Source organism: Lepisosteus platostomus, chromosome 1, assembly GCF_059453375.1.
Source record: "Lepisosteus platostomus isolate fLepPlt1 chromosome 1, fLepPlt1.hap1, whole genome shotgun sequence".
Lineage (NCBI taxonomy): Eukaryota > Metazoa > Chordata > Actinopteri > Semionotiformes > Lepisosteidae > Lepisosteus > Lepisosteus platostomus.
The window spans coordinates 13,673,686-13,688,948 of record NC_142611.1 but is presented as its reverse complement, the minus strand read 5'-3'; the positions used below and the strand labels follow the sequence as shown (position 1 = coordinate 13,688,948).

The 15,263-nt window shown below is 37.9% G+C and overlaps 1 protein-coding gene across 3 annotated transcripts in view; it reads left to right on the top strand.

The window, feature by feature from the left end:
- gstcd (glutathione S-transferase, C-terminal domain containing) overlaps window positions 1-15,263 on the top strand; it is a 60,047-nt gene that overhangs the window by 4,465 nt on the left and 40,319 nt on the right. For 2 of the 3 annotated variants that reach the window (XM_088625084.1, XM_088625075.1), the window contains exons 4-5: window positions 3,453-3,707; window positions 7,348-7,441. In XM_088625084.1, the coding sequence (XP_088481210.1) occupies window positions 3,453-3,707; window positions 7,348-7,441 (349 nt within the window). The remainder of the gene's footprint in view (window positions 1-3,452; window positions 3,708-7,347; window positions 7,442-15,263) is intronic. The other variant, XM_088625095.1, reaches the window with a different exon arrangement.

The following is a 15,263-nucleotide window of genomic DNA, read 5'->3' as shown; positions in this document are numbered from 1 at the left end:
AAGAACGTTTCGGAAATCCTGTAGGTCTCGGCTGGATTCAGGATTTGCTGTTTGTGTAAGAAAGGTTCTTTACACAATAAAAGTGGATAATGCTAAGGATAAAAAGCATTGTTATAAACCCTGCCCTAAAACAAGGATCTGAGAACATACAAAACCCATAATGTTAATACTGTGCCGGAGGTTTTACTTCAAAGATCTTGCAGGTTCTGCAGATAAAATACTCCAAAGTAGGCTTAACAGACTATCAAGCCCTACACCACCACCAATGACACAGTGAAAGCCCTTTATATGCCTAAACATTTCAATAAGTCCCATACCAAGAATTTTGAATGATCAAACACCAATAATCTCATTCACACATTATTACCCAGTGTGTCTATCTACAAATGAAAGAGGCCTTTTTGTGGCAAATAAGCTATTAAACTGTCCCCATAAAGACCAGACAGCTACAGGCATCTGGCTGTTGAGAGTGTTTCTTTGTGTCTAATGCCATTTTGTCAAATGAAGGACTGTTTGAAGGGACTGAATTGCTCAGTTGTGTGTTGCAGACTGAAAAACATTGTATAAGACTGAATAATTGTGGGCTGGCCACTGTCAACACTGTACCGAAACATTTTTACGGTTCTTGTGTAAGCAAACGGGAGAAAAAATGTTCAACACGACAAGGAAGGGGAAGTAAGAGGGTATTAAGCACTTGAACTGATGAGAAATTAGAATAAACATATCATTACATGTACAGGTACTGGTGAAAGCTTTCTTTCCGTAAACCGCTGTGTTTGACAGTTCTGACAGCTGAGTGTCACGTATGAGGAAATGGTTTATACTGCTGTCTCACAGGGCAGGAAAATAAATATTTTATTTCTTTTAGCTAGAAAAAGAAAAAAATTTCAAAGAAACCCACATTACACCCAGAGGTAACGGCCCTTATCTAATTTGTGTGTGGTGGATTTTTATGACTTACACTTCATGTTCTGTTACCAGCAAAGGGACCACTGAACATTGCGGTGTATTTCATGAATGTGTACGCAGAGTAAGAAGGGAACCTTGACATGCTTAGTATATCATGGTCACAGGGCTCTGAACAAGCCTTTGTGTATCTAGGGTCTTGAATTGGGAAAGGGCCCACAGCAGTATTACAGTGAAACTGGAGATACATATGCTGCTGCCTTCTGAGCTCTCTAATGTGGTCCCACATTTAAATCATCTCAGCGACTTTCTTTCTTTCTCATTGATTTTTTTCCTAGCTCATGTGTGGGAGACAGTGCAAAATCGCTACTCAATCTTTCCATTTTATGTTGGTGTGCAATTCTGGACACAAGCTTGATATTATTATTAGAAAATTATAAAACATGTAGATAAATTCTGTTTTGCATTATCGTCCGTCTCATGAATGGAATCCTGTCTTGGAGAAGACTTAAAAATGGTATTGTCACGCTGAATAACCTTTGCGATGCTTCCTTCCTAGTGTTCTTAAACGTGTGATGGTGATTATCATAGCAATCCATAGTGGTTTGCTGTATTCACAGGGTGATTTTAAACAAAACAGTAAAACAAAAGGTCTCAAAGAGGAACATATATAGGTTCTATGTACATGTACAGATGAATGAGACAATGATTGAAGGCGTGTGGTAATGATGGGGCTGTTAAAAAGGGAAACCAACCCAGTTCCTTCATAGACTTTGTGGAGGGAGCTACTCTATCTACTGCAAATTGTTTGGACTGTTGGGATTGTCCCATAGGGTTGATATGTGAGGTCTGTATGAAAGGTATACGTGTCCCAAAGAGCGCTGGTCAGTAGACCAGGTTTGGTAGATGTGAGTGTGGTAGCATGGATCAGAATAAGCTGGGTAGACCATATACATGGGGTTGATGATAACCCAAGTTTTATTAGCTTAATTCTGCATAACATGTTCAACAGGAGATTCCGTTTTTTTTTTCTTTTCTTTGCTTTTGAACCATTATTAAAGCCAGTAACCCTCTTGTATACTTCTTTTCTCTTCGGTGGGAGTGAGTTTTTGTTTGTGCGAAGTTACCTCCACCCCGAGTACAGAATCTTCCCCCAATATATTTGCTAGCATAAATGCATGTGTAAGCATTTGAAATCCTGCAAGTCTGCTTTTAGGGCATTAAGCCTATTGTATTTTCTTACCTTTCACCATTATGTGGAAGCAGGTGATAGACACCTGCATCAGGGTGTTGCAGTCCTTGTTGTGAACAAGACCAAACAACTTCCTTAACCTCTCAAACCTTTAGAATTCCTCATTGGCAGATGCACATACTTTGGATATCTAAACTATATCTTCGGTCCTGCATGTTGTCTCTGCAACATCTTACAGGCTCCAGCAAGGCCTTTTTTTGTGAACTAGCTGTTGTCGTTGCCCTCTTGCCACATGGTGTTATGCTTGATGGGCATCCAGAGCAGTGCTTGGCAGCTGCAGAACTGCTGTCATTAAACTAGGTGATGTCATTCATTCATCCATTTGACAGGTCAAGAGCACATGCAATGACTTTCTCACTCTGGCCTCATTCAAAGTGACCTACTGCGTGACCTCTGCTATTGGGTGAAATATCTCAGACACCAAGTGTGCGCAACATTCCAATCGCAGTTCTGATGTGTCTGCATTTCATAGTGTACCTTTATACCCTTTTCACGGAAGGTACTGTAGAAGAGGCAACAGACAGTTCCGCCATGTCCTCCTTGATGGTGGTCCTGCTGGTTGAATTAATAGCATACTTGTCAGTTCTTGGATTCAAACGTAGGTCTTCTGTTGTTAATTGAAATTATGAGGTCCTTCTAGAACAACAGTCTTATGACCATTAATATTATACCGAGAGAGCTCATTCTCTGTGACTGTGTTTTTCTTGTCATCTCAGGATGTTTTGTTGTCCTGAATATGTAGTAGACCAATCCAACTTTTAATTTTTGTATTCTTTATTTTAAAGCATCACCATTTAGCATATTTTTGTGCGCACTTCTCTTTCTATCGTTTTGGTAATGTGAGCATGGTGTTAAAAGTGAAAATGCCAAATCCAGTAACCGTTTTCACATGCCTTCATGCCATCCTTAGGCTGACTGTTGGCAGGCTGAGCTTTGAACCTGATGCGTCTGAGGACAAGAGGATTGGGTTACCTCCTAAGTGTTTAACAAGCACCTACACCCTCCATCCCCTCAGATAGGGAAGGAAGCAAACTATTATGATGAGGGTTTCGGGGTCAGTTGGTCAGGGATGGTTTTGAGTTTCACAGTCAGTCTAGCATATCTCCCTTAGCTGGATCCAAGTGCATATGACATGGGAAAACCCCCCTGAATTTCTGCCCCCTCCTCCAGTTTCCATGTCTTCACTCCCGGCTGGGTGTTCTCGCTGTCCAGGCTTACCACCTGCCTTTCCGTGTTTAATTGCCTGGATGGATCACTGATCTGCATTCTTGTTTTTCCTTTTGGTTTCCTCTAGGTTTCCCTCCACCACCGTGAAAGTAATAAGCTGGCACGGCTCCCTCTTTTGCAGCGGTGGTACCGCCGTGTGCAGGAAGTGCCGGGTGTGGCCAGGGCTGCGGGCAGCTGTGGAATCGGCTTCCTTCTCCTCCCGGACTCAGGGTGGCACCCGGCCTTGGAGAGCCAGGTGCTCTGCCCGCCCGAGCAGGAACCTGCAGAGAAAGCACAGGCACCCTTCATTGGAGGCCCAAGGCCCACCATGACCAAACTCAGAGTAATTCAATATTCCTTTTTTTATTCCCCTTTTGTTTCACAGATGCTTTTTAAGGCGATTTTACACGCCGGGGCAGTTGTTGCTGAAACATGTTCACAGCGTCCGTAAAACTGTCAGCACAAAAGTTTTTTTTGTTTTCTGCAGTTTCGCACTAATAGGACGGCTGCGTGATTCTGCTCACTTAATGTACTTGTCCTCTTAGTAGGTCTCTGTCCTGTGCGGTAAATGCAGAGCATTTCTTTCATTTTTACTACACAGCCAGTGTAATTTTAGCTTTGACTCTTAAATTGTGTTTTCTTGAGTTCACGGAACGCGTTCCCTAAATGTAGTTCAAAATAAAAGTTTGAAAGGAGGACAAGCCCCCTTTTTTGACAATCAACAGCTTTAGGGTATAAATATAAGCTACTAGACCTCTTTTTCCTGGCATTCATCACCTCACCATCCTCCAGTCTCTTGGTTGATCAGGAGCTGCAGCTTCCTCTTCCATATTGGATTAAATCGGTTAGGATAAAGCCGAAAAATCAATAATCAAACTTCATAATCACAATGTCGGGGTTTGTTTGTAGCTTCTGAATGGTAATAACTGTATACCACGTGATGTTTCATGAATTACATGCTTCTTTCAGTGCAGTTATTTGTTTCACTGTCCCACTGTGTGATTTAAATTGATTCTTCAGTGTCTGTATCTGCTTGTAGGTTTTTGCTCCTCTTTGCCTATTGTTTTTATCCACCTACTGCTGCTGTTTTCTCAAAGCCAGAATCAGTAATGTTTGAGAGGTGTGGGGGGCTGGACAGTGTCGTGCCATTGTCCTCCTGAGTGTTGTGTATAATTTCCCCAAACCTCCAACTTTCGGAGACTGAAGTTGGGTTGTATTATGGAGTCCCCCCACATCTCTGAGAAATCAAACGTACAATTTGCTACAAACAAGTTGTAGTGGTATTGCATGGTTCATAATGAAAATTTAGGACAAAGTGGAAAGTAGAGAGAAATGCTGAACAGCCTTTTTTGAGATAAAGACCTCCTTGGGCAGATTCGCAAAACCCTTTTCATTGTCTTTCAAATGCCACACTTCCACTTTAAAAGTTCGTTTTTACAAATAGTGTCTCCATAAATTATCTTGGAATGGCATACCGTAATTTTTTTTTCATCAGAATGAATACTTACCCTTTTCTTTTCCTTCCTGTTTCTTTTTTTCTATGTTATTCCAAATGATTTGTTGTAGTATCACTGAGCTACATAGTTATTGCCAAATAATGATTTACATCTCCTCAGCTCAACCCCTGAGGCTGTGTACATCTAGGACAACACACCGTAATGTAATAAAATGTTCTTTGAAACAGACAATCTAGTGACACGCAGCATTTTGAAAAAGAATGGCATTTTCTGATATTTATCAACAACATTTGTCTGTTCCACAAAGGTTGGCACCTTTAACATTCAGACATGATTGTTTTGTCTAGTTCAATTTACTATGAAATCTTACTTTACTTAAAGTGTAAGTCACAAAAAAATCCTGTCATATAATGAACCATTTCATAGTTCACTTGGAATCCTTGCTGTGCCCTACAATCCTAATTTCCACTGTGTAGTACTGTACTAAGTAATTCTATAAGCCCAAAGTGGTGGTCCCTAGCACTTTATCATCCAAAGCTAATTTTAGGTTTGAGATAAATTGACACAGCTGGGGTGATGGAGTTCTGTGGCTTTGAGTCACTATCCATTCCTTCTCATTATATCCCAATGTTCTTAACTGCTGTGCTGGGCAAAGTGCTTCTTACACCTACTAGGCATAAATTTAAGATTTCCTGCTGGGTAAAGAACACGCATGGGAGAAGTTCATATAAAACAGTTGTAAAAGGAACACAGAGACCTTGTAAATGTGATTTTTTCCCCGTGTCCTGCAGATGGAATTACAAGTTCTTGTGTGTCTCCAGACTGGGCTTTGCTGCACCTGTTGTTGGTGCCGCCTTCTGTTGTGCAAACAAACCCTGCTTCTGGAGCCAAGCAGATATCTAGCTTGGCTCCCAAAGTGACATGCTATCCTGTTTTGCGGCAGGAAAATTTACAGTACTGTGCATTAGTCATGTCTGGAAATGATGAATATGCAGAAAGCACTTCAGTTTGGATATGTTAAAATAGAGTACGTTGTGTGTCAGGAAATAACACAATAAGATAAGATCACTCTATTAGCCATATATAATTTCTTGTGTTAGGAATTTGTCTTTTCACATACCCCAGCTTGCTCTCCATGAGACACAAAGACGGGGAGAGAAGCTTGGGGTCAGAGCTCAGGGTCAACCTTTTATCTAGCACCACTGGAGCACATGGGGTTAAGGGCCTTGCTCAGGGGCCCAACAGAGTAGGATTCCTCTGCCGGCGGAGGGATATGAACCGGTAATCTTCTAGCCACAGGTGCAGATCCTTAGCCACAGAGCCACTGCACCGCCATCACAGAGCCACCACACCCCCTAGAGGGCTGTCCTTAAAAGGACTGCTCTCTCTAGCCAATAAGAATAAAAAAAGAATAAAGAACCAAACATCTGAGCATCTATATACAGTATAAATATATTACATATGTATATGCATATAATTAAGATGCCACCAGTATATAAGACTTGAAGACCTGATAAATCTGTAGTGCAAATGTTTATATATTTTTGTAGACCCAATGTAATTGTTATGCCAAGCCTTTGCACTAAAATTTCATGAGCTAGTATGATTTGTAGTCTGTCCTTTTATATGCAGTACACAGCACAGCACAGTACTGGGCTCTCTAAAGGTATTGGGACAGAAAAGTTAAAAATGTTTGCTTTTTGCTTTATATTCAAGAAAAATTTGAATCCGTGATCATGAGATTAATGTGAAGAATACAAGCAATAAAATGTATTTTTCTTTTTTATTTCATGTATTTATTTGATAATATTAGAACAAAAACATTCTTCGTGTTCAAACAAGTGATTTCAAATAGCCATAATTATTAGGGCACATGCACTTTCAGTACATTTCTGTGTTAAAAGTCTGCATTTAGTTGGACATTCCTTTGAGACAATACCTCTATTCAGCTCACCAACCTCCTTATGTCATCATTCATGGTGAATTGCTGGTGTTGGCTGTATGTTGTGGCTGATTGTCATGCTGCTTGGTGAAGCATCATCCAATAACCATGAAATAATTTTCTTTCTGTAATCTGTAATGTCTGTAATCTTCAGAATACATTCTGCTGGTATGTTTACACCATTAATAAAAAACAAAAAAAAGGACTGACTTGCTTTTCTTGTACAGTACGTTGTTAGCAGTATAATAAGTCACGAGCCTATAGGTCTGCTAAAATACTCATCTTGTATTTAACAAATACAAAATAAGCATATTTCTGAACTATATGCGTGGTGGCTAATAATTACTAAGGTGATTTTCTGCAAGCTGTTTTTTTTTATGAATAGCTGGACGTCAAGATTAATTAATCGAGGGGGAAACGCAGACAGTTGTGTAACCCTGCTTACAGTATATGCAGTACTTTGTACTTAAAATGCTTAGGATTTAAGATCTGTATTTAAAAAACATAAATAGTTCTATAATGTAAGTAATGCAACAGACAGGCGTGGACGATCTAATGTAATGTCATGATTTTCTTTGCTTCAGGAATGTGGCATTGAGGCTGTTTTCACTCCTCATCCTTGTCCTTCATGGACCCTGGATTGGAACAGCCTTCCAACAGCTGTCAATCCCACTGAAGGTAAGCAACTTTGTAAAGTCCCTAAGGATGAAAGCGGTGTATAGCGTTGTGACTGGAGCTGTTTGTGCATGCTATCCTAAGCAGAGTTGCACATCATGTAGGCTAATGCAGTATATACTGTAGGCACAATTATCTTTCACGAGAGAAAATAACATTGTTTCATTTTTAGGACAAAAAAATCACTTGTAGTTCCACATCTATTATAGCTTATTTCCTTCAGGTTTTTTTCAGGGTCCAATTTTGGTACCTTTGCTATTTTCTATTAATTTCTCTATTATTGGACCAGATTCTCTGGCAATTTGTTATCGTGACCTGCTGATGATTACATTTATTTAAAGACCACATCTGATGCTATTTTGGCTGTTTCTTCTTAATGCTGTCTACCTGACGGAAAGAAATCATGGATGCAACAAAATAGTTGCTGAAGGTGTGGTGAAGCTTCATGGCTAACTGCAAAATCAACTTCTGTAGTGTTATTGTTGGTTGGGAGATTTGATTCTGTGTTGGGATCATAAATCAGAACATTTGCTATTATTGGTCCAAATTCATTTCTCAGTCTCATGTTTGTAATACTGTAGATCTACAGTGTCATTTTCTCATTTACTCCATGCTGTGCTCTCACATTCCTCAGGGTAATGGATGCTAAGAAATGTGTCCTACCCTTAAGTTGTCTGGAACCTTTTATTATGACACTGTACAAGATGAGAATTCATTCTGCTGGCATGTTTACATCATTAATAGAAACCAAGAAACAGACTGACTTGCGTTTCTTGTGTGCTGTTAGCAGTATAATAAGTCACCAGCTTACAGCTCCAATAAAATGCTCATGTTTTATTTAAGAAATCCAAAATAAACTTGGTTCTGTACTACATGCATGGGGGCTAATAATTACTAAGGTGATTTTCTGCAAGCTGTTTTTTTTTTACCAAATAGCTGACTTTACATATTCGACTGTGTACAAATTGATGATCTGTAAAGAACTTTGCTGACTGTCTGTTAAAGAAACTAGCATCATCCTGCTATCCTGCCATCTCTGCATTTCTATGGCTTTCCTTCTGGCTACTTTCAAAACCATGGAATAACTCTGTAATATGTCACCTGCTGTAGTCTACGAGTGACCTAGGTTTTGGAATGTGTGGTTATGTGAATAGATTTTAATTGTGCAGCAATAAAGATTGTAAATAATGTTATAAATTATTCATTAGTATTTATATCCCTTTATGATATTGCATTATTCTTTTACGTTTCCTATGGTGAGTGCTAAATCCTATGTTGCTTAGAAGGTATGCATGTTATTGTATTGAGAAGGTAAAGTTTTTTATTAAGCCTCAGACATTCCACTCTTGTTAATATTTTTTGCTTCTTTTTTTACTCGAACAGTAGAAAAAAAAACATATTACCAAATAATTAAGGGTTTAATGGATTTTTGTTATGATTTTGCTGTCTTTATCCAGCAGTGTATCTGTCCATGTATTGCAAAGTTCCTCTTCGATGTATCAAGTACTGTATGTGTAATTAGTAAGAGCCAGAACAAGAGTAAGTCAGTTTTTACAGGGTTTCGTTGAGAACGTTTTTCATCTGTCTACACTTTCTGCCTTCACTGAGGTGATAACAAGGCACACAAAGAGCTACAAAATAGCAGTGCTTCAGGGAAAACTGTCTGCTGTTAGTTTTGAATGTGTTTGTTTAGAAGCTTTCAAGCAAGAATATATTAATCGTGATGAGAACATTCTGAAGACAGGTAGCCAGTGATGTGAATACTCAGCTGATTGTCAAAGCTATTTATAGTCAAACTATGCAGCTGAAGAATTGGGTATTTGACAAGAATAAGAAAATAAAGAAACACATTACACTAATTCTTAAAGTATGAACTAATGAGTGTTTTTCTTTCAAAATGAGAACATATGAGTACATATCCAAGGCAAAAGTAGAGTGCGGGTTTTACTTACATTTCTGGATGCAGTGTTGATTGTATAATAACACATGGCCTGCTCCATTTATATATTTTTATATATATATATTTTCCATTTATATACACTGAACTGGATGTTGGCAGTTGTTTTTTAATGTTTCCTTTATTTCTGCTTACCTTTTTCAGAATTTTACTCATTTTACATTTTTGAAGTCAATGGGTGTTACTTAAAAGGGAAATTAATTTGTTGAAAATTTCATCAATGTGAAGCACTTGATTGTGCAGCATATTTTAAAATAAAAAATCTGCACATTTTTTTTCTGTACTACTTTATATAGTGGGTACTGTTTTCAAACAGTCCTGATTAGAGAATTTGCTCATTTCACATGGGTTACCCTTTGTGCACATTACAAAGCTTTTTTCTTGTCATATACTGTAGAGCTTTCTCTGGTTCTGCACTTTTTTGTTTGACAACAGGCCTACACCCATTAAGCAAAGAGTTTTGCAGTTGCTGAAAAATGTCTGTAAAAAAGATGAGGATTTTGATTATTTAGCATTCAAAAAGCTAAATGTGGCATATTGTACTAGAGTTGTGGAGTTCTCATGAGCAACATGGGCCACATGTGCCTTAAGAATGAAGTTTCACATTTGGGATGAAAACCCGATACTGTTGTCACACTATTACTGTATATGGTATTGCCATTAAAGCACTTTTTTTATGATTACAGGATGAAAATTTAGTAGAGAGTTTTTGCAAAATCAGACTTTCCATTTCAGATTTTGTTTTTCTGACCAATACAGCAGCTAAATTCTTAAGGGTGCATAGCGAAGTTGTTCTGTTCTTCTCAACACAATCAGTTTCTTCAACTTCAGTTTCTCTCAGATGAACCTGTTTTCAGTTAGAAGTGTATTTTCAATTCTTCATGCATTTAATGCACCCTCATACTCGAGCAAAGAAGAAGAGAACAATAATTTGTGTTAATAATGCACTTAGTTGTTCTTTTCTCCAACCTATGACGTTTTTTATTAAACCTCAGACATTTCACACTTCTTCATATTTTGTTTCTTTTTGGGCTGAGCATTAGGCTATGGGCTGGAGGACTGATGCGGTTCTTGCTGACAACAAACCTGCAAATGCATAGGTAACCAGCTAGCCAGATGGCATTACTTTTGCGTGGGAAGATGAAGCAACCTCAACCAACTTCAAACCTTCCTACCATCAGCACTTTTGTTTTTCACTTCTTGATGGATCCCTGTCGGTGTCTGCAAGGCCATTGTGTTGATCTGAAGTAGTGAGTTATATAACCCAGCCTACTAATGAAATACCTTTATTAACTGAGTCATGATATCTGGGAGCCCTGCCACTTCGTTTATGACTATACTATTGAGTAGATAGTAAAGCTCTGTTATTTTAGCAACTCATTCCCTGAACAGCGTTCTTTTAACAATCCTCCCAGAAAGTGTGATAGAGCAGTAAAATGCTTATGGGCAGTGCTTTGATGTCCTTTGGTGAATTTCTGTCCTGGGCACAGTCTGTTAAATACTAAATTACTGTCTAGCTCCAGTTTCTCACATTCTTCTTTTCCAAAGTTATTTTTGCTGATACATTTTGTACTACAGTACAGCCTGTGACTTTGACTTATAATAATAATAATAATAATAATAATAATAATAATAATAATAATAATAATAATTGCTTACACTTATATAGCGCTTTTCTGGACACTCCACTCAAAGCGCTTTACAGGTAATGGGGACTCCCCTCCACCACCACCAATGTGCAGCATCCACCTGGCTTGGTTGGACAATTCTTTTTACTGGGTGGAAGTCTATACCTAAAACCAAGAACTGTTTTCATTAGGACCTGAGACAGCACTCTAAGTTGGAGCAAGTAAATATACAGCTTTTTGTGGTCATCTGATACATTTTCCACATCCATCTTTATCTTATGTATAATTGCCAATATCCACATGCTCTGATCTGTTTTAAGACACCTGTCTCTTTCCTTACTTAACTATTTCAGGCCACCTTTCTGATCTTTATTTCCTTATCGTCTTAATTTTTGTTCAGTATTGTAGAGCAAAAAATTAAATGAATCAGCTTTTTGAAGGTTTGAAGTCTTTATCATTTGTTATTGACATTTGCTATGTGATTTAAGCTGTCAAAACCATATAAAAAAACATTTTGGCAACGTTTTTCGACAAATCTAGCAGTGAGTGTTAAATGAACACTTTGGACATTGGAGGGAATGTGTGCTAGCCTTGGCTGAAAATAACTGTTTAAAGATTTATTTCAGATCTGTTAAGGGGTCAGAGACGCTCGGGAGTTTATTTCCCCTGTGAAGCTCAGGCTAGTTCCACTATCTCTAGCTATCTGCACCGCGATCTACTCAAGGTGTTAGAGGCTGATGATGGCAGTCTGAGGCTGTGCTGACCTCATGACCTCCTGTCTGGGGAGGCTTCCCTCTGGACTACCAATCTATCTGCTGTCAGATTTGTCCATTATGTATGTGACAATTTTGCAGTAATTTATTTATTTATAGTTGGGATACCCTCGGGAGGACTGGAGGGTATTCCGTTTTTCATTTCACCTCTCTGCTTACTGCAACATACTGTACTCATAATATGCCTTATTCAAAGATGAAAACAGTGTCTGTGAAATATGCATGACTTGGATCTCTTTAGATTAAGAAATCCAAAAAAACATTAACCCTCTTAGAAGCCTGTTCGATTATTTTATTTTTCCATCTGAATGCATTGAAAGTAGTTGGGATTAGGGAAGATAAAAAAAAAATATTTCTAAAGTTCTTATAATCTCAAATGCATTAATAAAGCTATATCTTCTCATAAGCCTAATAGCAACTGACGTATTGTATATTATTACCAAAAGTAGTTAAAATTAACTGTAACATATAAATTATTTTAAAATGTATAATTCAAAGTTAACAGCTTGTCGCATTTGTGACCCATTATCGAAAGGTTTAGCAGTTTATTTAATGTAAACCATGACAAATGTTGTCCACTGCATCTTACCATAAGAATATAAGTACAAATGAGAGGGGTTCATTTGTTGATCTTACCTATTTGGTAGGTAGTAGGTAATTGAACAAAGAATCTCATCCAGCCATTTCTTGAAAGAAGCTATATCCTGGCTATAGGATGTTGACTTCAACATCACTGTTGGTTATGTTGTTCCATAGTCCCACAATCCTTTGCCTAACGAAGTGTCAACTGTTCTCAATTTAAATTGCACTTAATTTTTATAATCTCTGGTTTATAAGATATATTTTTTACTGTTGTTTTTTTTCCATTGGGTTGACATTGGTAATACCTTTGTAGAATTTGAATATTGGACTCAGGTCCACTTGTAGGACCTGTTTTCTGTTCAAAACTGAAAACATTCAGATATTTCTGTCTGTTTTTGTAGGACATTCCTTTAGGCCTTGGAATGTTATCTTCTTGCTCTTCTCTGGGCTGAAGCCAGAACAGTAATATCCTGTTGAATACTTTGGTGGCCAAAATTGTATTTTATATTTCAAATGAGGGCTTTCTAGGGCATGGTATTATTTTAACATACTCATCTCATGATTTAATGATCCTAACATTTTGTTGGACTTTTTTGTTTCCCTACATTGACTACAAAATGTTAATGTGTCTACATAAACACCTATGTCTTTTCAAGTTTAGTACTGTATCTCCTGTTTCCCCTTCCCACACCACAATTTAATCTGCATAAGTCAAGGCACAGGATGTGAAAGCTGTGGCCAAATTAAAAGTGGCTTACAATTTCTTCGATATGACCGTAACACACATGAATTTAGAATGTGGACTATTCACACTCAATTTTCTTTCTGAAAACATTTGGATTTTTATCTTCTTGGAAAATTCTGAAGGTCTGGTCTGGAAGCATTGTTTTCAGGATCCAGTACCATTTATCTAGTTCTCAAATCATTTTAATTACATTTTATTGCCAATATTGTGTTAAACTTGATAAACTTTTCCCAGCTGAGTCAAATCCAAGTATGTTTGGAAGCCATAGGAATGAACAGTTTGACAGATAAGGTGCTTCAGTCATTTCACCAACAACAATCTTTTTGTTGATCTAATAATACTGTAAGTCTCCACGCTGCCTGGTTTACAGAGATCATTAGGTATTAAAATATTATGATTCATGACACATACAGTAACACAACAGATGTTTCAGTGAAATGTCCAGTGGGTAAGTGCAATGCTGGACTGTGACCAAGCTACTCAGACTATCGCAAACATTTGCAAAATTGTATTACTCCCCCACTGTATTAAACATCATAAAAGCACATAATAGCAAATCATTGTATAGGAAAGGAATTTAAACCTGACTACAGAAATAGTAAATAGCTGCATTTTTGTCCTTTTTAAACCTGTGCTGTATATCAAATGAAATTTGAACGAAGCATGCCAAATGAAGTTTGGATCCAACATTTAAAACTTTTTTTTTTAATTTTAAATTTCAGTAAATTAATTCAGATAAAATAAGAAGTGAAGACATTAAACAAATGCAGATATGTTTATTTGTATTTATATTTTTGTCACTTGTTGCTTAGTTACATTTTCCTAAATTACAGAGAATAATTAGCTAAGGGTTTTTCAAAGGTTTTTGTCTAGAGTTGGCTCCTAATGTGCTGAAAGACATTATAAAATTCTTGGGGCTGTCTGAGTTCTGTTTTGGAGCTAAGACAGATGGAGGTATCTTTTTTTCTCTGTGGGTAGGGTCCACAGCTCTCTCTCTCTGTCTTGTTAAGAGTTTACTTGAGGCAAAATAGCAGCAGTAGCCTTATCTAGTCAGATCTCAGCAGCTAAGCCAGGCCAGCCCTGATCAGTACTGGGATGAAAGACCTCCAAGGAAAGCTGCAGCAAGTGTTAGTACACAGAACATAAAATTGGCTAGAAACAATAACCGTTTAGCACAGGTACTGTAGATCAAATAGCTTCTGAACAACTAAAAATCTAAATACTCTATCTCATTTTTTGAAAGAAGCCTGCATATCACCATCACCAACATGGATGGGCAGCTTGTGTTACTCCCACAAACCTTTGTGCAAAGAAAGTGCCTCCTTTTTTGAATGCATTTCCCCAGTGGAAGTGTATTTTCTACATGTGTTTTCTCATTTGTATTTCACTATTGATTCTGAAGAATTTCACTGACTTGACTTTGTCAAAGCCAGTGAGGATTTTGTATACTTGTATCAGGTCCACACACTACTGTATGTGGAACTTAAAAATGCTGTCTGCCTGTCAGTATTGTCCCTTTCTTGAGAGACGTTTCTAAGAGTTTTATTAACAGCCTGCGAATTGCATTTCTTGTCTCCTTTATACAGTTAGTATAATATAACAAATCTTGGGACCTGAAGATCTGTTGAGAAGTGTTGATAGAACAGTAGGTGATTATTCTTTCCAGTGGACCAGAATTTCCAAACCACTTCCTCAGTATGGTGATCAGGAATACTGATGTAGAAAGTGCCGTTCTCAGACACTTTTCAAAAGAGTGGGGGAAGGATTGGGGTATCATTTTTCTGTCTTTGCTCAGGTTTGTGTTTGACATTGAAAAACAATAGTGTTCAGACACCTTTTGTGGGTTTAGTCCTAGGAATGACCAGCTATAGCTGCCTTGCGTAAGTATCAATTACCTGATCAAATACCGACAGAGGTGTCTCCAATTTCAGCTATGAGATCTAGTGCAACAAGAAGTAAAACACATTGTCTGTCAAGTCTTGACTTGAAGAGAATGCCCCCTCTTCTAATAAATCCAAAGTCAACTTTCCTATAAGATAGCGTGCAACATGTTTTATTCTTAACTGCTCTTCTTGCTGTCTTGATTTTCCAGTACTCTGTAGTGACCTAATACATCTGTCTTGTCTTAATTAGGCAAACT